General features: G+C 40.4%; 2 protein-coding genes across 2 annotated transcripts; one reads left to right on the plus strand and one right to left on the minus strand.

The window, feature by feature from the left end:
- Positions 1-988: 988 nt before the first annotated feature.
- Positions 989-11,126, minus strand: rtn4ip1 (reticulon 4 interacting protein 1). Its single transcript, XM_080041826.1, has 9 exons — positions 10,627-11,126; positions 8,700-8,851; positions 7,444-7,512; positions 6,827-6,951; positions 6,373-6,421; positions 5,800-5,936; positions 4,930-5,113; positions 2,683-2,775; positions 989-1,424 (listed from the first exon to the last, which is right to left on the minus strand). Exons 1-9 carry the CDS (start codon positions 10,889-10,891, stop codon positions 1,299-1,301), a joined length of 1,200 nt encoding a protein of 399 aa, XP_079897952.1. The 5' UTR covers positions 10,892-11,126; the 3' UTR covers positions 989-1,298.
- A 110-nt stretch (positions 11,127-11,236) lies between these two features.
- qrsl1 (glutaminyl-tRNA amidotransferase subunit QRSL1) lies at positions 11,237-18,543 on the plus strand. Its single transcript, XM_080041979.1, has 11 exons — positions 11,237-11,350; positions 12,094-12,253; positions 12,771-12,869; positions 13,053-13,149; positions 13,595-13,759; positions 14,455-14,630; positions 15,021-15,133; positions 15,677-15,869; positions 16,625-16,742; positions 17,241-17,446; positions 18,092-18,543. The coding sequence occupies exons 1-11, from the start codon at positions 11,327-11,329 to the stop codon at positions 18,310-18,312; spliced, it is 1,572 nt and encodes a 523-aa protein (XP_079898105.1). The 5' UTR covers positions 11,237-11,326; the 3' UTR covers positions 18,313-18,543.
- The last annotated feature ends 1,865 nt before the right edge of the window (positions 18,544-20,408 follow it).

Below are 20,408 nucleotides of genomic sequence, written 5' to 3' on the forward strand. Positions count from 1 at the left end.
CAACTGCTGACACTCCTGTGTGTGTGTGTGTGTGTGTGTGTGTGTGTGTGTGTGTGTGTGTGTGTGTGTGTGTGTGTGTGTGTGTGTGTGTGTCTGTCTGTCTGTCTGTCTGTCTGTCTGGATGGATGGGTAGTATGGGCATTGTCACTACCTGGAGCTTGCTTGTACGGAGCCTGGGTCTGTTGAAGGTGTGTTGCTGTTTTTAGGCTGTGATAGCCTTGTAGTAGGATAGGATAGGTAGAATCAGCATTGACACTACCTGGAGCTTGTTTGTACAGAGTCTGTTGAAGGTGGCTGTGCTGTTTGGGCTGTGGTAGCCATGTGATAGGATAGGGAAAGTAAAGTAAGTAAGTGAAGAAGTATGTTTTTGTTTATTTAAAATGTTTTTACAAAAAGGTAAAAGTGGACGTCATCATCGAAATCGATGGACAACCAAGAGAGAGAGAGAGAGAGAGTGTGTGTGTGTGTGTGTGTGAGAGAGAGAGCTTGTAAACGTGCATTTACTGTAATTTGTGCTATTTGCACATTTGCACAAAATATATTTTCATATAATAATATTATTCTGACTGTGGGGACGATAATCGAAAAATAAGAATAAAATATATAATATAAACAAAAGATGTCTAAAATTAAGATTATGTTTTTATTTTAAATTTGATCACAAATACTATATCTGAAGTATTAATAATTCACGCACGCAAACACACACACACACACGCACACAATACACTTGATAAAGACAAATGTAATTAAAAAAAACACTTTTTAATTTCTCTTTAATTAATCTCTATGAAAAAATTATGAAGGGAAAATTAAAGATTATATTTATAAATAATATTATTTTTTTATTTTTAGTTTGCCGGATGTTTAAGAACTGTTTATTGTCTATTTTCAGTGAGAGGAACTTGTTTCAATAAGTCATACTACTCTTTATAATGACGCCTCTTTACTGCCCTCATGTGGCCATAATTAGATACTACACCCACGGACATTTATGGACAGGACAGAGCCCTCCCCTCCAATCAAATGCCAGTGCTTAAAATTGGCATGGTTGCAGCATCAGTTTTAGATTGGTGTATGACAATATACAGGCAAGTGGGTGTAAGTAAGAAGTATTTTACAGAAAAAAACAGTGTTAACATGATCTCTTTAATTTAATCAACTTGTTAATTTTATTGACACTCATAAAAGACTGTCTGCCAAACATACAGACGTAGCTGTAGTTCATATACACACATACACGTTCTCAACAGCTAATCACAAAATAGTCAAGCTACGTAGTTCCAGAAAAGTCAGTGTTAAGAGTCCCCTCCCCCTGTGCTGATCTGGACCACAGTCTTTCCTCGAGCGTGACCCTTCTCCACCTTCTCCATGGCCTGAGGAACCTGGGAGAAGCTGAAGGTCTCCTCCACCACGGGCCGGATCTGACAGAGCAGACAGACCAAGGGTTAGCATTCAACTTAGCCCCACTGACTATACAGCTGTTTTTAAACAAAACCTTAAAATGCATCTTTAAAAAAAAAAGCTTTTAGCTAAACTGTCTTTGGGATTCCCCTTTTAATTTTTTAAAACTTTTTATTCTCATTGGCCTGTTTTTTATTTGTATTTATTTTACTTCTGTGTAGCACTTTGAGATTCTAGTATAAAGTGCATTACAAATAAAATGTATTATTATTATTATTATTATTATTATTATTATTATTATTATTATTATTAATATATTATTAATTAAAGTATTATTATTAGTATCATTATTATCAACTGTTATGCATTATAATGTCAAAGAGGATAGCAGCTGTCAGCCGATATAGCTTCCTTCATTGATGAAAAATGTACCTAAGGCTTATACCACAAATGGGATCCATAAACATAACAATCAGATTTTTAATTTAGCTTCTTTTTGCCAGCTTTTTTCTACATCACTTCCTGGTGACATTTTGAGACATAGCAAATTAAATTCAAAATAAAAAATTCAGCGCAGGTGAAGCAAAAGAGCAAAATAAGACAAAACCCACCATATGTATGTTTGCCTAATACTGCATGGGCCTATCTTTGCACTGATGCAACAACAGTATCAATACAGTAACTTATAAACTTACTATAACAATATCGGTTGCCTATTAACTTGAGTGTAAATGAGTTTCATGCTTGCTGTATTGCGCTAGTGAGAATACCAATGCATTATATCAACAAAAGTGAAAAGCCTTTGCAATTATCCACTTCACACGGCAGACAGATTCTCAAGAGGAAAGAATGCTTTGTACCGACAGTGTTGATGATGCTGGACTCATCCTGAGCACGGCCATTTTGTTCCCAATTATTTCCCTGTCTAAACCATGAATCTGTGTGCAGCAGCTTAACTGTTGATTTGCTGTGCAGACAGGCCTTTAAGTTAATAGGGCTACTGTACCAGATTTAAATAAAGGATGTTATCGCGGCTTTGCCTTATTCATAAATTACACACAGCCTATTCTGCTGCTGATTGAGGGCCACAGCTATTAAATAAAAATATTGAATAAGAGTTAAAGTCTACATCACTTCGGCAAGACAGTGAATTCAATTGCAATTGAGGCACAGCCCAGCTTACTTTAACCTCTGATTGTAACATAATAAAATATAATAGAGTAATTCCCTTCACAGTCAGTCCAGTAACAGTTGTAGAGAATACATTTGGTACCCTACCTGTACTGCATCCACCATTTCCCTCACTTCATCCAGTGCAGGGCCGCTAGGTGCAAAGAATCCCCAGCGGTAGTGAACTCCTTTGGTTAGGTGCTACAAGAACACAGAATGGGAGGACCCGCACACACACAATTACAACTCGTGTAGCAAACTTTACTGTTGTTGATGTTAACTTGATAGTGTGTGATCGTTTGAAGCTGGAAGAAAACTAGATGAGTGTGATTAACGGTTAATACTGAACATCTAAAAATCAAGTCAGTTCCTCTTCCTATTTTACCGTCTTCCTGAGTCCCAGCATTCTACCAGACATTGTGATCTCAGTGCTGTAAGTTCTTGTCATAAAACAATACATTGTACTGCTAACTACAGGCACTCAGCCCCAAGTTGTTGGACTTTCTAAATGACAGGTTGGAATTGTTTGTCATGCATACAAAGTGTATAAGACTAGACCAAGTCATTTTATTTTAAAAGATAAAATCACAGAAATCAATTCAAGATTGGACTTCACAGTTCCAAGAATACACAGCAATAACAGTTGTGTGTCATCTGAACATGTTACACACAATAACGTTATTCAGTGTTGGCCGATATCAAAAGTGTAGTGTGTCAGGCGACTAGGTGACTTTTCAACTGACCAAAACCAACTTTTTTGACCAAAACCAACTTTTTTTTTTGCTGGCCAGCGCGATGTGTGCTTGTGTATGCTCATAACCGCGCGAAAGGCCGCAATTTGCAGTACATAAACATCCACATGTGTCTCCAAATGTCTCTGTAGGCTATTTAAAAAGAAATCAAGCAAGTAGACTAATAATAACATTAATGAATTATAGATTATCGCATCACAGAAGGCCTATTGGCCTATAATAATAAAAAAAACACCACCTTAACTATGTTTAGAGTTTACATTTTTTTTTAATGAAATGCAAACCTCAGTGAATCTTTTGCTCTTGTTTCTCTGTCCTGAGATTCACACAGACTGAGTAGTCTTGTTTAAATGTTACAAATTGAGCTAATAAACTGAAACTTTGATTTTTTTTTAAGTTGCTGCAGAAGTTATCTCAGCTAATTTTATAATCTAACATCTAATTTGATAATAAGGTGATTGTATGCAGAATGCTCATGCCAGAAACTCATTCAGTGGTTTTGTACAGATAAATAAATAAATATTAGCAGGTTCTCAACAGAATTTCAATTTAGGGGGGGGCGCGAAAAAATTTCTGTCGCCTGACAGAAAATAATTGAGAACCACTGGTGTACAGTATGTGTTGCCTTTCGTCTATAATCCCAATGATAGAAAAAAGATTCCAAAAAAGACAGTTAAATTGAATCACCCACATTAAAAATGAGATTAAATTAATTATTTTTCCTTAGCGATGTCCTCATGAGATGTGTCTTTTTTTATATCAGCTCAGTGAGAGAACTCTGCCAGCAACATCCTTGTCAATCTTGATGGCAAACGTCGTGTCATCAACACTGACACAGTATGAGCGACTGGACACATATGCTGTGTAGTCTATGATGTTAGTTCCAATAGAGGTGATACTGTGGGTGCTAATGCTGTTGTGAATTAGAACTAGTCTTTCTTAGTTTACATTGTCTGAACACACGGTTTGACCATGAAAGAAAAGAATAAGTTAAACCCTTCACAATCGGGTTTAACTGGATTGTGTTGACACTGATTGTGAATAGCCCATTATTGTGACACTACACAAATAATGGGCTAGTGTCTCTCCACCTGACCCAACCCACTGCACGTTTTGAGTTCATGAGTAATTTAGCTCCAGTTTTACTTGAGAGTAATGAGGAACTTCTTCAATGAGGAAGTCAGAAAGAAAACTCCATTCTAGCAGGTTAAACCCCTTTCAAATATAGATCAACACCAGCCTAAAGCCATCTATCATTATTATTGTCAACAAACAAAGAGACCAGACAAGAACCAACAACTAACTGATCCTGTTGACAAGTATTTTCCATGTAGCCAAGCATATCAGTGTGATAGATTGAGGTTACCTCTATGCTAGCACTTATGTGAGCTAAACCAACCCTGGATGAGCTACATTTGCCCATTTCTATATCAAAAAATGCAGTAACAGTCACAGTCACAGGAACGATTTCTGTCTCCTATTTTGAACCAGTGAGTGAGGCAAAAATAAAAAATAAATAAAAAATTGTTGAACTATTCCTTTAATAAATAATATGTACTTAATGCAAACTGCATGTCTTTTTTCAATCTACCATGGTAGTTACCTTGAGAGCTTTGGTGGCTGCTGTGGCTGCATTCTGCATCATGCCATCAGCAATGCCCAGCAGGTCAGTGTTCTGCAGGAAAGGTGTTACCAGGGTGACATACTTGGCTCCGCTCCAAGGCTTAAGCAGCTTCAGGGCCCAGCGCTCTGTCTCCCCCCCAACATTATCCAGGATCAGGTCAAATCTAGAGGTGAAGAGGGGGTAGAGGTAGTGAAAAAAAACAAGCAATATATAAGGAGTGGCCACTGTGCATAAAGAAAGGGAAGAAAAGGATGTTCGGGCAACTCAAACAAGTGTTATTAAGCCTGTTAGATAATATGAGGGCTCTGTTTTCCCACACTAATAAAGCTGACTGCAGCCAGAAGGACTGGGTTGCCTTGGTAACAAGGGCCAGTCATTGATACATGAAGACAGAGATCCCAATTAAAACACACTGTAAATGAAACATGACTTACACTGTAAAAAGTTACAAAAAGTAAAAATGTCAAGGCAACTGCTTCCACAATATTTTTGAAGTTTTGAGCCAACAAGGTAATTTTTGTTGAGAGAACATATCATTCATAGGCCATGCAATGTAACTTCAAGTTTTGAGTTCTTCGTTCTAAGAATTTAAAAACAATAACAGCTGCGCCAAATAATTCTCTTTAATAGTAAGTTGGCACAACTTTTACTTCTGTAGGTCTTAGTTACATTACATATAAATAAAAGGCTGTCTCAATAATTAAGTTTGCTCAAATGTCGACAGTTTTCCTTAAAAAATCGTTTTAGATGGCCTCAGACAGTTGCCTTGAAATATTGAGTTTTGAGCTAACTTTTTCATTTTTACAGTGTGTGTGTGTGTGTGTGTGTGTGTGTGTGTGTGTCTCCTACTTCTCCAGTGCACTGAGCGGCTCCTCAACAGGTCCAGCGGTGTAGTCCACCACATGGTCAGCCCCCAGGCCCCTGACAAACCGCTCGGCATTCTGGGAGCAGGTAACAGTCACATGGGCTCCCCAAGCCTTCAGCATCTGCAATCCAAACAATAGCATCAGTGCCATATTCAAACAAGATCCCGTTAATCCGGGAAAATTTTATCTCTGGCCACATAATACAAAACGAGTACATGCTGGGTTATTTCCCGTAGCTGAACGTTAGCCACTGTTTGAGAAGCCCAGACATTGTATAATTGATGAGATCAGGTGTTACTGTCTGTGTAAGGTGAGCTACAGTATTCGGGTCACAGAGGCAAGTCTGAAACCTGATAGGCCAAACAGGGCTTTCAATAACACCACTAGGTTTTTTTTCCATCATCCGGTTTATTTTGAAACTGCTGTCAAACCGTATTGGTCGACATATTCATTTTTTGCATTCAGAGCAAGCTGCTGCTGCTGCTGCTATGTCATTATGGGAAGAAAAGAAACATGCATGTTATTGGCTATCTACACCCCTTTTCTTCATCCATACCTGTATAGAGAATGTTCCCACTCCCCCAGATCCTCCCAAGATCAAAATCCTGCGGGGAAGAAAAAAAAGTTACAACAGCAGACATTTTTTTACGGTGAATGTGTCGACAGCGTTTTCTACACTAGATTCTGCCCCCTCATTAGGATTCATGTCAAAAGCACTTCAGGGCTTCAGAGTGTTAAGTTCACACGCCGGGGGGAGCGTGTGAGCTGCTGCCAGAGAACATAGAACGCTCATTATACAGAGCCAAGCTAACAGGCGCTAAGCTCAGCAGAAGCACTGAGCGGTGGAATAATTGGCTAGATCAAAGACAGGGAGCTTCTTTTTGGGGTGGACAGGGATTGACAGTGTGTGTGTGTGTGTGTGTGTGTGTGTGTGTGTGTGTGTGTGTGTGTGTGTGTGTGTGTGTGTGTGTGTGTGTGTGTAGCGGTGTGTTTATCCGCGTTCCCCTCACCTCTTCTTGGCACAGTTGTCCTTACTGAGCCCACCGGTGTTGACCAGAGCCGACCAGGCAGTGCAGGCCACGTAGGGGATGGCTGCAGCCTCTAGGTGGCTCAGAGACTTTGGTTTGTGGGATACCTGAGCCAAACACAGAGAGAGGAATAGTGGTTCATAGAGAGGAAGTAGTGCTGCCTAAACACACCCGCTGAGTCATTATGAGAAAGCACAACCGTGCCTTGTTTGACTGATGTAGTAGTAGTGTTGAAGTTACATTACATATGATAGTAAGTTAGATCAACAAAAGATCATTTGTTGGCTCAAGTGTGGGCCGTTTTCCTTAACACCTAAGAGTTAGTTGGCCTGAAACCTGCATTGAAAATGAGAGTTTTCTTGGCTTTTTCGTTTTTTTCAGGGCAGCAAGGAGTATTTTTAGAGTATATATTTAATCCATTGATTACCTTACACTAAAACTTTCACTGAATCAGCCCACAATCCACAGCAAAGGGAGACTATTGACACAGACATCAATCCACACAGATAGAATCTCAACGCTAAAGTTAGAGATTGTCTGCAGCGGTAACATGGTTAGCTTAAACGAGCAATAGTAGTCCATCAGATGACTAAGAATACCTCATTGGCACTCAGCACCACAAACTCGGCCAAGCTGCCCTGCTTCCATGGCGGGATGGCTGCCCACACCTGTAGGGAGACACAAAAACAACTGTGTGTGGACATTTCTGTACGGTTAGTTCACAGTGGTTTGGCACATTGAGAATATACTAGGGTAGGAAATAAGAAGGGGCTGGGGGGAAAATGCCTCTGAAAAATAAACGGAAATTGCCCTTTAAATTCACTTGACAGGGGCTCTTAATACCCCCGTATTAGAAAATGTTTTGCAGTGATTCTAAGGGTCGGCTATTTATTTGGCATTTGCAAAGCCAGAGTTGATAACGGACAGCTAGGCATCCGTAGTACTTCCCTACACACACAACTCGAATCGATTATGATCCTGCATGATATCCTTTAATCTATCTATCTATCTATCTATCTATCTATCTATCTATCTATCTATCTATCTATCTATCTATCTATCTATCTATCTATCTATCTATCTATCTATCTATCTATCTATCTATCTATCTATCTATCTATCTATCTATCACACTCAGATTGGATGCTCAGACAGCATCTCTCAGGGGTGTGGGGTGTATTCCTCCTCAGAGCTCCCTATTGGCTGAGCCATGGAAAACACTGGAGTCATCTCATGTTTGTGAGCCTGAAGTGACACTGCATAATCCTGCTGTTAGGGATCCTGCCAGGAACAAAACCAAGTAGGTCAGCCAAGGTGCTCTGGTACACCAAAGCCCCTGTAAACCCAAATCCACAAAATCCTTCTGACTATCTGATTTGGTTACTTGCATGATAGTAAATTAAGTTAAGTCGCTTTTATTTGTCAATAGAAATTCCGTTGTAGATGAGGCTGTGGGCTATGCTCTGGTTCTTATGACACAATAAGTATTTTGAACCAATCCCAGCAGTCTTTTCTGCCCTGAAAGTTCTATGAAAAACAATGACTGTTGCCATAGACACCATTTGATACGGCCACGCCCACACAGCTCTGTCAAACGGGATGATTTTTTATTTTTAAATTAAATCTTATAATATTTATGAACATTCATTTTCAATCGGATTTTTGGAAAAGCTTATTGAGGCACCATTACTTTGATATCATATAGGCCTGATTTTTAGACCAGGTTTCCAGAGGGCTTTAATACAGGCTCCCACACTATAAGCTGCTGTCTGTATAATGAAGGGGTTACACACTGAGTAGTACACATGCACAACCATGTATCACTCTCATGTTTGGCTATTCTGTTCGGTTATACCTCGTCCCCTTCTCTGAAGTACTTGACATCCAGACCACACTCCATGACGACTCCAGACACGTCCCTGCCCAGGATGAGAGGGAACTCACTGCCGGACTGTTTGATATGTAGAGGGTCTCTCTTCATAGACAGTGTTGAAGCACCATAGCCACCTGACAGGAGGAGAGTGTCTTGTTATTCAGCTCTGTCAAACATGGGAGAATTATAAAAGAATTACAGGCGATTAGCTTGCTGTAGCAACAGAACAACATTAAAAAAGTATGTGCTATTGGGGGGATGCTTGACAGAAAAGATCAAAGACACCTAACTATTAGGTTTAAGAGTATTTTTGTCAATCTGTTCTTTCAAAAAAAAAATCTGTTGATTGTTGGAAATAGTTCAAAATAACGTTCAAAAATCGCCAAAGTTGTCTTCAAATTGTTTGTTAAGCTGGATCTAGCTCCGATTTGTCTTTTTTTTTATACCTTTGCTAGCGGAGTGGCCCCAGGGTTAGTACTGTGTGTGTGTCTTTTCACTGCTTTGGTACAGACTGATATCTCCACAATTATTGAATGGATAAGATTGCCACGGAATTTGGTCAAGATGCTGGATTAAGGTCCATGGCAGTATTCAAATAAGTGAACAATGTTTCAGCCATATTCAGCGTTGTGGGTCACAGAAGTGGTCACAAATGTTTGAAAGTGTTAGGGGGCAGGTAGTAGGTTTGGCAGCCAACACCTGCTTAGATTATGTTCCGGGTGAGATATGTGAGACATTTGTCTGTAGAGTAACCTGAGGATCTACCTTTATCTATTCTTTGGCAAGAAAAACTAACAAGTCAGTGTCCATAAAAGGTGAGAGTAGCCAGTGGAAAGTTACTCAGTTAGTTTGGCTACAATATAACAATGATAAGAATGTGTTTATTGTCACTGATTATGCAGAGGAAAATAACCACGCATGTTTCTATACAAACAAGCATTGCTACCTGCCAAAGCCACATGAGAAATGAGTTTTATATTTGAGCCATTCACTGTACAAAGTGAAAATCCTGCTTAAGGGCAATGTGTTTCTTCTGTGAACGATGGTGCTGGCCTCTTTCAGTGCAAGGCTTGATTACCAACTGGGCAAAGAAGGCATCAAGTTCAAAGTGGGTTAAGTGCGACTGAATCAAGGAGATAGCTGTTTAGGTCCCTACTGAGATTACATCCCCCCTCTCTCATTCAAAAATATGTATAACTACCATTACTTAACTTGGATGATTGAGCTTCACTGTGCATAGTCCCATCAACAAAATCCTATCAATGAATAGTAAATTAATAGGACTGGAGGAGGACGGAACCACTGACAAAAATAAACACACTCACACACTGCACAGACAATACAATCTCCTACCCCCAGGCCAGAGACACAGGTCACATTCAGGACTAAGAGAGCCATGTCCAGTTTCCTTCATCCATTAGACTCATGAATAGTTGATTTATTTATGTAGCCTATCTATATACATTTTACACAACAACCTTATATTTAAATATTAAATAGATGATTTATTTATTGTATGTGTTTATTATTGCCTATTCCTCATGTATTGTGATTTGCAAGTTTTACCCACCGACCAATGTTGGGCTGCTGCTATGTGATGTGTGTGTAGCAGGCCCTATGTGATGTGTGTGTAGTATGCCTATATTGTGTTGTGTTGCTGGGTAGGCTGTGAACATGCACTGATGCTCTGCACAAATTAAGTTCCTAACAAATAAATAATGTTCCTTGAATTAAATTGAAAGAGAAAAAAACTCCAATCAAACTATTATATCTTACGTAATACATAGGCCTACGCTTGATACAGTCACGTCACGTGTGAGTTGATCAGCCTGAAACATTGTAATAATCACTGTAGTGTTGGCTGTCACAGTGGTGCAGGTCAGACATGCACACACTGTCAGTCACTCACCTCTCATGCTGACATCCAGTGGGTTCAGTGCTGCTGCGTGCACCTGGACGATGACCTCATTGGGGTAGGTGAGGATGGGGAAGCTGGCGTTTTTATTGAACCGTAACACGTCATTGCCTCCATACTTATCAATGACCCAGGCGGGCATGATGGCCCTGCAGCTGTTGGAGGTGCTAAACGCTCTGCTCTGGCTGCCACGCGATGACGCTGCTTTACACAGGTGAAGCCAGCACCTACTGTACACCATCGGTCTAACACAACTCATCTTTCAATTCTTTAATAAAACTCTGTAAATTAACAGAGCTCTCGATCCATGATTCAAACTATACAGCCAGTGTTGAAAGCAAATCACTGAATCAAGATAGTCATAAGCCAACACTACCTTCTGATTATACGCATTTCTTCCCGTACAAACAAGTGTCATTAGTTTGTAGCCATACATGCAACATTCTCTAAGGTTATGAGCATTATTAAATGTACGTCCTCCTCTGTAACATGCTACTTCCTTGACCGGTGTCTCGAGCACAGTGCGCCTCAGCCTCTCCGCCAATCAGAGCGCGGTTTCCTCAACGGCCGTCCAATCACGGACAGCGCTGTTCGAAGGTTGACTCTGGAAACAAACATGGCAGCCCGCTAGTGCTGCACACACCGTACGAAGGTTGTTGTTGGTTTGACAGGTCGTTCCAGTGACACCGTGAAGATGCTCAGCCTGACAATAAGAGAGGTCAGTAGCGCTGTTCAACTGTTTCTATGCTCTGTCCTCCGCGTGTGTCTCATGGTGTGTCTGCTGCTCTCAGCGCCGTGACCGTCTGTGCTGTCAAACGATATCTAACTAAACTTCAGTGATATTGTATAATATGAGACACTTGTGCTCCAGAACTGACTGTAGCTCTAACATAATATTGTTAATAAACACTTTTGACACGGTTTTATCTCGTTCTGCATACGTGGGAGAAGTTGAGTTAGTTTTTTATGAATTTGATAGATACGGTGGCCGAGAGCTCAACGAACAGCTGTGTTGTGTGTGTGTTCCATTTACAGCTCGTTTAGTTGTGTTAAAGCTGCGCACGCGCTGTCACATTGATAGACAATTGTGTTTTGTCTATTTGCATAGGTTTATTTTAAGTCTTTGGTTTTCACATGTTGCTGTGCGTTGAGCTCTCAGGGCCACCGTAGGCAAGGTGATAAGACAGCTAAATCTTGTGTTAACAAAACACAACAAATACATTTAACCTTTTTATAAAAAGCTGAAAATGGTCCCGTCATGTCCAAGAGTGGAATATTTTTATAGGAATGATGTGAATGCTGACTGAATTCCATTAGGCAGTTTCAGTCTCGGTGTGCTGGTATTTTGCATGCCATGACTCATGGCTCACTGGGACACTTGAACATGTCTGCTGTGTCTGTTGAGAGTACACATATAATGTAGTTATATGTCACGTCTGCTGTGTGCTCCTGCTCCTGCAGGTGTCCCTGGCTCTGAGGGAGGGGCGTATCTCCCCCACAGAGCTCTGCAGGAAGTGTCTGAACCGCATCAAGAGAACACAACATCTCAACGCCTACATCAGCGTGACAGAGGAGCTGGCCCTCAAGCAGGCTCAAGAGGCAGAAACCAGACTGCACAGAGGTGTGTGTGTGTGTGTGTGTGTGTGTGTGTGTGTGTGTGTGTGTGTGTGTGTGTGTGTGTGTGTGTGTGTGTGTGTGTGTGTGTGTGTGTGTGTGTGTGTGTGTGTGTGTGTGTGTGTGTGTGTGTGTGTGTGTGTGTGTGTGTGTGTGTGTGTGTGTGTGTGTGTGTGCGTGCGTGTTTGCGTGTGTGACACTCAAGGGTTTCTGTGTATCCTACAGGAGAGTGTGAGGGCCACAGGAGAGGGAAAAAATTAGAAAGTTTTTTTTTTTTGTTGGGCACTTTGAGAATAAAGGCAATGTCGATAATAAAGTGCAAATACAAATGTATGAATAAAGTCGAAATACAATTTCTAAAACCAAGTCTAGTTAAGTTCAAGACAGCTGTATAGTTGGGAAAGATGTGACCTATTTGAACTGCCGGGATCAATCACTCCTATGCAGAACGTTATATATATATATATATATAGTATCGTGTGTAGAGTCACTCAGTGTTACAGTTTAATGTCATGCTCCTCCAGGTGTCCCCAAAGGTCCTCTGGATGGAATCCCCTTCGCTGTCAAGGACAACTTCTGCACAGACAAGATCAAGACCACATGTGCTTCCATGATGCTGAAAGGTCTGTCTGTCTGTCTGTCTGTCTGTCTGTCTGTCTGTCTGTCTGTCTGTCTGTCTGTCTTTCTTATTGGTTCAGAAGTCTTACTACGTTATGACCATTATAAGGCTTTTATTATATTAGAAATGTAAAGATCGCTACATATGTCAATCCAGTAATGATTAACTACCGTTCCTTTCCCTGCAGACTACACTCCACCCTACAATGCTACAGTGGTGCAGAAGCTCTTTGACCAAGGGGCTGTTCTCGTGGGGAAGACCAACATGGATGAGTTTGCTATGGGGTAATCAATGGCTGGATGGCTGTCTACTCACAGCATGCAGCTAGTTACATATCACAGTCTAGTTAATACATAACTTGATTTCATTTATTTAAACATGTATTAGTATAGCACCTTTCCTAACACCGTTACAACGTGCTTTGAGAATTATTATTAATCAAAGTGCAGAGGCATTTATAACTGATACAATCTCACCAGCCAGGTTAATGCTGCCCTAAATATTGACTCTGACAAGTGGAAATAAAACTCAGCCCTAAGGTGCTCCAGTGGATGATAAAGTTGATAGTAAACGATTGGTCTGTCTGTTATTCTGTGTTATGAACCAGTGTTAGGAACTGTGCAAACTGTTTAAGTGGTTGCTAGTTGAATATAGAGTGATTTAACATGTATATTACCAAAGAAAAATATCACTTACTTCTCCTTTTTAACTTTTATGTTTGTCTGGCAGTGCGGGCAGTACAGACGGGGCTTTCGGTCCAGTGAGGAACCCCTGGAGCTACTACCCTCCATACAGAGAGCAGCAGCCTGGGGCAGAGGCAGAGGCAGACTGGGTGGTGACTGGAGGAAGTTCAGGAGGAAGTGCTGCAGCCGTGGCCTCTCTCACCAGCTACATGTGAGGGAAAACACCTTCACTTTCACTGTGGAAAGATGGAAAAAATGCCTCTTCAAAAAATAAGTTAAAAAAAACAAAAAAACAATACAAGGTGTAATTCACTTCCATGGAACAAGTGAACATTCCCTTGGTAGGTTTCTTGAAATAAGATGCAATATTGAAGCATTTCGATATAAGCTGGGTAAACTCATTTTGCTGTAGATTTTTACTAGTATCAGGAAGTGTTATATTGTCATAATCAGCCTGTAATGCTCAAAAGCAGTATTCTTGAATCATCCCCCGACATGTCCATGCCATTCTCTTCATTTGGAGTGTAATTTAACTTTATTTCAAGTAATACATTAGTGCTACTGTTTTCGATTTAAGATAATCACCTCCTTCTAAATAAGAATATTAAGTGATATTTTAGCATTTTTAAGATGAGATCTTGAAGTTAGCTATAAATACTATTGAGTTAACTTAATTTTCAATTGAAGCCTAATTGAACTTTCGAGTCCCTATATCTCACTGACATGTCGCTTGTTAGGTGATTGTGGGTCTTATATTCTAAGTGTAATGAGATATTTTAACTAGACATAACACCAATATACTTGGTAGGATTTTGAATTTTTGCAGTAAATGTTATAAAGAAAAATATTCTACAAGGCGAACCAAATCCAAATGTATTGTTTGTTTTATTGCTTATTATTGGACAGGGCGTTGGGTTCAGACACAGGCGGTTCCACCCGTAACCCCGGTGCACTGTGTGGTTTGGTGGCCCTGAAGCCCACCTACGGTCTGCTGTCCAGACATGGCCTCATCCCATTGGTCAACTCCCTGGACGTCCCCGGCATTATGACGCGCAGTGTTAGCGATGCAGCCACTGTATTAGGTAAGGAAACATGACACGGACACAGGCGCTGCAGTTTAGTGTCGCTAGTGAGAGTCGTGGGCCTACATAAAAAACTTTTCCTACAATATTTTGATATGGTCCTACTTTTCTACCTCTTTCTTTCTAATAGACAGGTTTGAATTAAATTGGACCAGCTGGTAAAAGAGTATAGGATGTTTATGAAACAGTCTCATTTTCCCTCTGTTCATAGTAAACAAGACCATCAGTAAAAAGAATGCTATTTTTATATAGTTATTAATGCCTTAGCGTTGGCGTTTTTCACGAGGTAGAAAATGCATTCAAATGCTAAAGACATTTGACACAATGTTTTGTATTTATCATACTGCCCACTTTGAGGCCTCATCTGGGATTTTGTATTATGTCACCCAGGTATGCTCCAAGGCCAGGATGTAAGAGACTCAACCACAATTTCTGCGCCCTCATTGCCGACTGAGCTACCGGAAGACTTTGATGCCAAGAACATCTGTGTAGGCATCCCTAAGGTGAGTGAAGCCCTGTATTAAAATCACCATCTCCTCGCTCTGTATAACCGCAGCAGTCTCTTCAAAAACAAACTGGAATAATCAAAGACCTGAATGCATTTCAAGGGCAAGTCTAAGATGTTAGTGACTTAAAGGCGGGGTAAGCGATTCTGGAGAAGGTTTGTTGACAAAATCATCTTTCTGTCAAATCAGTGAATATCTCCTCACAATCTGCTGTGTGTGTGTGTGTGTGTGTGTGTGTGTGTGTGTGTGTGTGTGTGTGTGTGTGTGTGTGTGTGTGTGTGTGTGTGTGTGTGTGTGTGTGTGTGTGTGTGTGTGTGTGTGTGTGTGTGTGTGTGTGTGTGTGTGTGTGTGTGTCTGTGTCTGTGTCTGTGTCTGTGTCTGTGTCTGTGTCTGTGTGTGTGTGTGTTTTGTTGTAAATATTAAACAGTTAAAGAGTACCGCAATGCTGGCGCTATCAGAAACAAGTGTATTGAAGGACTTGGTTTGATTAGGATCTGAGTCATAACATTGTCCTTTCTGTGTTGTCTGGCTATGTATCAGGAGTACCACGCCCCGGGCCTGTCTGAGGAGACTGTGGCTCAGTGGAGCCGCGTGGCAGACATGTTTGAGAGGGCTGGGGCTCGGGTAGAGGAAGTGTCCCTCCCCCACACACAGCACTCCATCGTGTGCTACCACGTCCTGTGCCACGCCGAGGTGGCCTCTAACATGGCACGCTACGATGGCTTAGAATACGGTACATATACTCCTAGGTGAAAACACGTGAGGTTAGGGATGGGTACTGTTAGGAGTTTTTTGATACCAACATCAATGCTTATACTTATTGATGCAGATGTATATCAATACTTGTATGGATCCTACTCAATAAGGTCCTACCATATCATGATGCAAAAGTAAGGCTCTAATATACTAAGGCTATAAACCCAATTCGGTGATGATAGGTTCAAAATCCATAAAGTAGATTTTCAGTTTCGGCAAATTAGGTTAAATCCATCATGGTGGACCTTTATGGTTCAAGAGGCGTTTTGTAGAGCACATTGAGTTGGACTTGCGGGTAAAATGTCCAACTAATTGGAGGGGGGTGGCCTTTCAGACATGGCATATTTTAGATAAATGGTTTCGGCTCTTGGCTACCATACGTGTTATGCAATTACAGTATCTCCCAAGTTGTATGATGATTTACGGTCTTAAGCCCCGCACCAGTGGCGGCCATGTTTTTCACGCAATCCTGTTAATCTAATGTGTATGTTAGACCCCTGGGGCTGTGTATAGCTGTGGTGTTGATAGAGTGAAAACTGAAAAAAGTAGTTGTAAAATAACTGTTTCTTTAATATAATCAATATGTGTTCGTCAACGAGCTTTCAGATGTGTCCATAGTTCTGGATACCCATCCCTACATGACATTAAACAGGGAATCTCTTGGATTATTTTACAGAACAAAATCTGGAAAAAAAAGGTGAGACTATTTTTGTTGTCTCCCTGTTCTCTTAGGCCATCGTAGTGCAGTGGACAGCTCCACAGAGGCCATGTACGCCTCCACCAGACATGAGGGCTTCAACGACGTGGTGAGAGGGAGGATCCTGTCCGGGAACTACTTCCTACTCAGACAGTAAGACAACAGTGTCATCCGTTGGGATTCAAATGACTTTACTTCAAACCAGTGTCCATCTCTGCTGTCACATCTCTATTGTTTATTAGACCCTAGATAGATAGATAGATAGATAGATAGATAGATAGATAGATAGATAGATAGATAGATAGATAGATAGATAGATAGATAGATAGATAGATAGATAGATAGATAGATAGATAGATAGATAGATAGATAGATAGATAGATAGATAGATAGATAGATAGATAGATAGATAGATAGATAGATAGATTGATTGATTGATTGATTGATTGATTGATTGATTGATTGATTGATTGATTGATTGATTGATTGATTGATTGATAGATAGATAGATAGATAGATAGCTCAACATCCATTTAAAATGTATATAATCTATAGTGCTCTACACAATCCATTTTTTTTTATCACTTACTGTGATGTTTCCAATACAGCAATATTGACCTAATCGTCATATTTCTCCCTCGTTTTTGCCAGGAACTACGAGCACTACTTTGTGAAGGCTCAGAAGGTGCGCCGGCTGATCGCGGATGACTTTGCGCGTGTGTTTGCCTCTGGCGTGGACGTGCTGCTCACTCCGACCACCCTGACCGACGCGGCGCGCTACTCTGACTTCATACAGGAGGACAACCGAACACGCAGCGCACAGGAAGACGTCTTCACACAGCCTGTCAACATGGCAGGTACAGAGACACAGACCCTGCGTTCCAAATCACATAATCTTCCTTTTTACTACTCTACATACTAAAGTACAGAAGAGTTTTAGGGCCAAAGGAGAGAAAAAAAATCAGATAAGGAAGATTTGTTTTAATTTTGTTGAGAAATGTCAAGAATAAAGAGGAATACTCCAACATACTATTGGAGTTAATGGGGCATTTATGTATATTCACCATACTATAATTGACATGCATGTATTGGGACATCCTAACTATTTTTCTGTCATACTAAATAGTAGGGAAGTATGGGTATTGGAATGCAGGGACAGAGTTACAGTCAAAACTGTTGATGCATGTATAGGATGTGTGAGAGGAACTGTAAGTACACACCGCCCACACAGTCTTGACAATCAAAACTTTCACCCAAAACGTCTTCTTCCGTTTTGTGCTTCACTTGTTCCAGCCTGTAACAATGAAACAACATGACAATAAATGTCACAGTGAGAATAAAAAGGGGAAGTGAGTAATTGTGAGCAAAGGCAGTTCTCTTTTTTTTTCATAATCTCAGCTCAGATTGAAGGTTAGCACAGAGGCTCACAGGTGGAGAAACTGGTTTCCAAAATCGGTGAATGTCTTTCCACCTCACAAGTACTCTTTTTATTTCATTTCCAGGTCTCCCTGGTGTTTCCGTGCCCACCGCCTTATCAAGACGAGGCCTCCCCATTGGCTTACAGCTCATAGGTCCCGCCCTCCAGGAGCAGAAGCTGCTGAGTGTAGCCCGCTGGATGGAGCAGAGGGTGGGCTTCCCCTCCATCACTGACTATGGAGACTCCAATGACACTGGAATGACCAAGAGGGAACAGACTTTAGCTGCTAGAGGGACCAATCATTGACCACCATCTCTAAATATTGCCACATTATGATTGGACTATGTATTTATGATGGACACACTCTTAGACTTTCAGGACATTTTTGTTGAAGCTTCACACATCAGTGCTATAGCTTTTAGTTTCCATGGTGGAATGAAACCTAATACAATAAGTTGTTGACTCACAGTTTTCCATACATCATCATTTTGGTGCAAGAACGTTGTGTTTAATCGCATACCTGCCCCTGTATTCTGAATGTGGTGCTATTAAATAAATGCAAGTTGTTGCCAAATATTGTTGTAAACCAGGGCCATGATTGCATTTTACCTGCATGGATGGAAATGTCAGTTTCTTCCACATATCTCCATAGCTAGTGGGGGGGGAGGGGGGGGGGTTGAAATGAACTGAAATTTAGTGCATTTATGGTCGTGCAAAGATGAAGCCTAGAGTTATCCCCTTTCCCTCTGTCACCACCTGGATACAGTTCAAAAGTGATATTTCAATTACTATTAAAAGTATTATTATATAATTAGTTACTAAAATAAGGGCGTCATTCCCCTCTCTTCTGGCTCTCAAAACTATCTAATTAAAGCATAACATGCCAACAAAAACAATATATTTAAACTAAAGAAAATAAGCAAACCCTTACAAATAAGCTGAAACTAGCTCCTTAATGCCAGGTTGGTAATGTTTGGCTGGCTACATTGTTCCAGACTGAAATATGTTGACTTTTGGATTTTATCTAGTGCCATTATCTGGTCAGAATGTTAATAAATACAATATTGTGTTATTTACATGCACATCTTTCACACATTTTAGCTGTAAGTTTATCGTTGACACACAAAAGTTGTTAAGAGATAACATGATGTAACAGTTTCGTGTGATGGAACACTTGAAAAGCTCAAGCTAGTAATTTCCCTGAAATACTAAGACTGTCCACATTTAAGTGCTGGAATCAGATCGCGTGAAATCAATCCGGTCAGCCAATTATAGTGCTGCAACCTGGCCCAAACTAAGGCCCTTACCTAAAGAGTGCAATAGCCTGCTCTCCAATAATCCTGACCTATTTCTCCACAGGTTGGAATCTATACTTAGTCATTGTTGCACTTTTTTTTAATCTTCAAAAAATGCGGTTTTTCTCTGTAGGCCTATACTTATTCACATACATTTTTTTGTGCATCAACAATCTCTGTGCAGAAAGCATCCGTTTTCAAATAATTAGCATGTTAATCATTGCTGGATCTCTGATGAGTTATGACTGTGTGCACCACAACCCATCTATAAAAGTATTTGAAACCAATTGATAAGGTCAAACTACTTTCTACAATGGCAGATTTGGTCAGAAAATAAAATCACAAACAGAAATCACTTGAAGGGGGCGCCCTTAGCTCAGTTGGTAGGGCGTCCCCCCCATGGGCCTCGGCCAGCAGCGGACCCGGGTTGGATTCCAGCCCGCGGTCGTTCTCTGCATGTCACTCCCCTCTCTGCCCCATTTCAACTATGTCTCTACACTATCAATAAAGCATAAAAATGCAAAAAATATATCTTTAAAAAATAAATAATAATCACTTGAAAAGACGGATATTTGCCAATGTGGTTGTTTGTTGCTGAATTTGAGGCTCCTGGACTGCTGGTACTAGTAACTAGTGTATTTAAAGTAGCTTTATAGCTCACCCCTAACAAGGCAGGCCACATTAAGACAATTAAGAAAGAGATTAAGAGGCTATAGTTACAGTGTGCCCTTGAATCTGGAGAATAGAAGGTAACAATGTAGGTGTTAAGAGCTGCATCTAATAAGTTGGTTTGATAAAGTACAAGAGTACCTCTTTAGTTTGCACCAAAACCTGTCTTTATGATAGAGTTCGATTATTTTGATAGAAAACCAAAAATATGTAACAAGGATATTTTATATGATAGCAACGTATGTTACCTAAAGCCTATCTCATATCACACAGGTGGTGAGTATAAGGTGTAATACTTCACATGGGGTAATCATCCTTAACATGTTCATTGGTAGAAAAGGTAAGCTAAAGTGTACATTTTACTCAACTTTGGGCTATCAGAGAACATATTATAAACAATCAGTATTTCTACTGAGTAACGTTACGGACATGGTATCA

Source organism: Ammodytes marinus, assembly GCF_949987685.1.
Source record: "Ammodytes marinus genome assembly, chromosome: 15".
Taxonomy (NCBI): Eukaryota; Metazoa; Chordata; class Actinopteri; order Uranoscopiformes; family Ammodytidae; genus Ammodytes; species Ammodytes marinus.

Excerpts from the sequence above, each read along its gene's own strand:
- rtn4ip1 (XM_080041826.1), bottom strand. The coding sequence starts at position 10,891 with ATGAGTTGTGTTAGACCGATGGTGTACAGTAGGTGCTGGCTTCACCTG. Across the intron at positions 8,852-10,626 it reads ACTGGATGTCAGCATGAGAG|GTGGCTATGGTGCTTCAACA; the intron begins GTGAGTGACTGA and ends TCCTCCTGTCAG. Across the intron at positions 2,776-4,929 it reads CAGCCACCAAAGCTCTCAAG|CACCTAACCAAAGGAGTTCA; the intron begins GTAACTACCATG and ends GTGTTCTTGTAG.
- qrsl1 (XM_080041979.1), top strand. The coding sequence starts at position 11,327 with ATGCTCAGCCTGACAATAAGAGAG. Across the intron at positions 12,870-13,052 it reads TGCTTCCATGATGCTGAAAG|ACTACACTCCACCCTACAAT; the intron begins GTCTGTCTGTCT and ends CTTTCCCTGCAG. Across the intron at positions 13,150-13,594 it reads ATGGATGAGTTTGCTATGGG|TGCGGGCAGTACAGACGGGG; the intron begins GTAATCAATGGC and ends TTTGTCTGGCAG.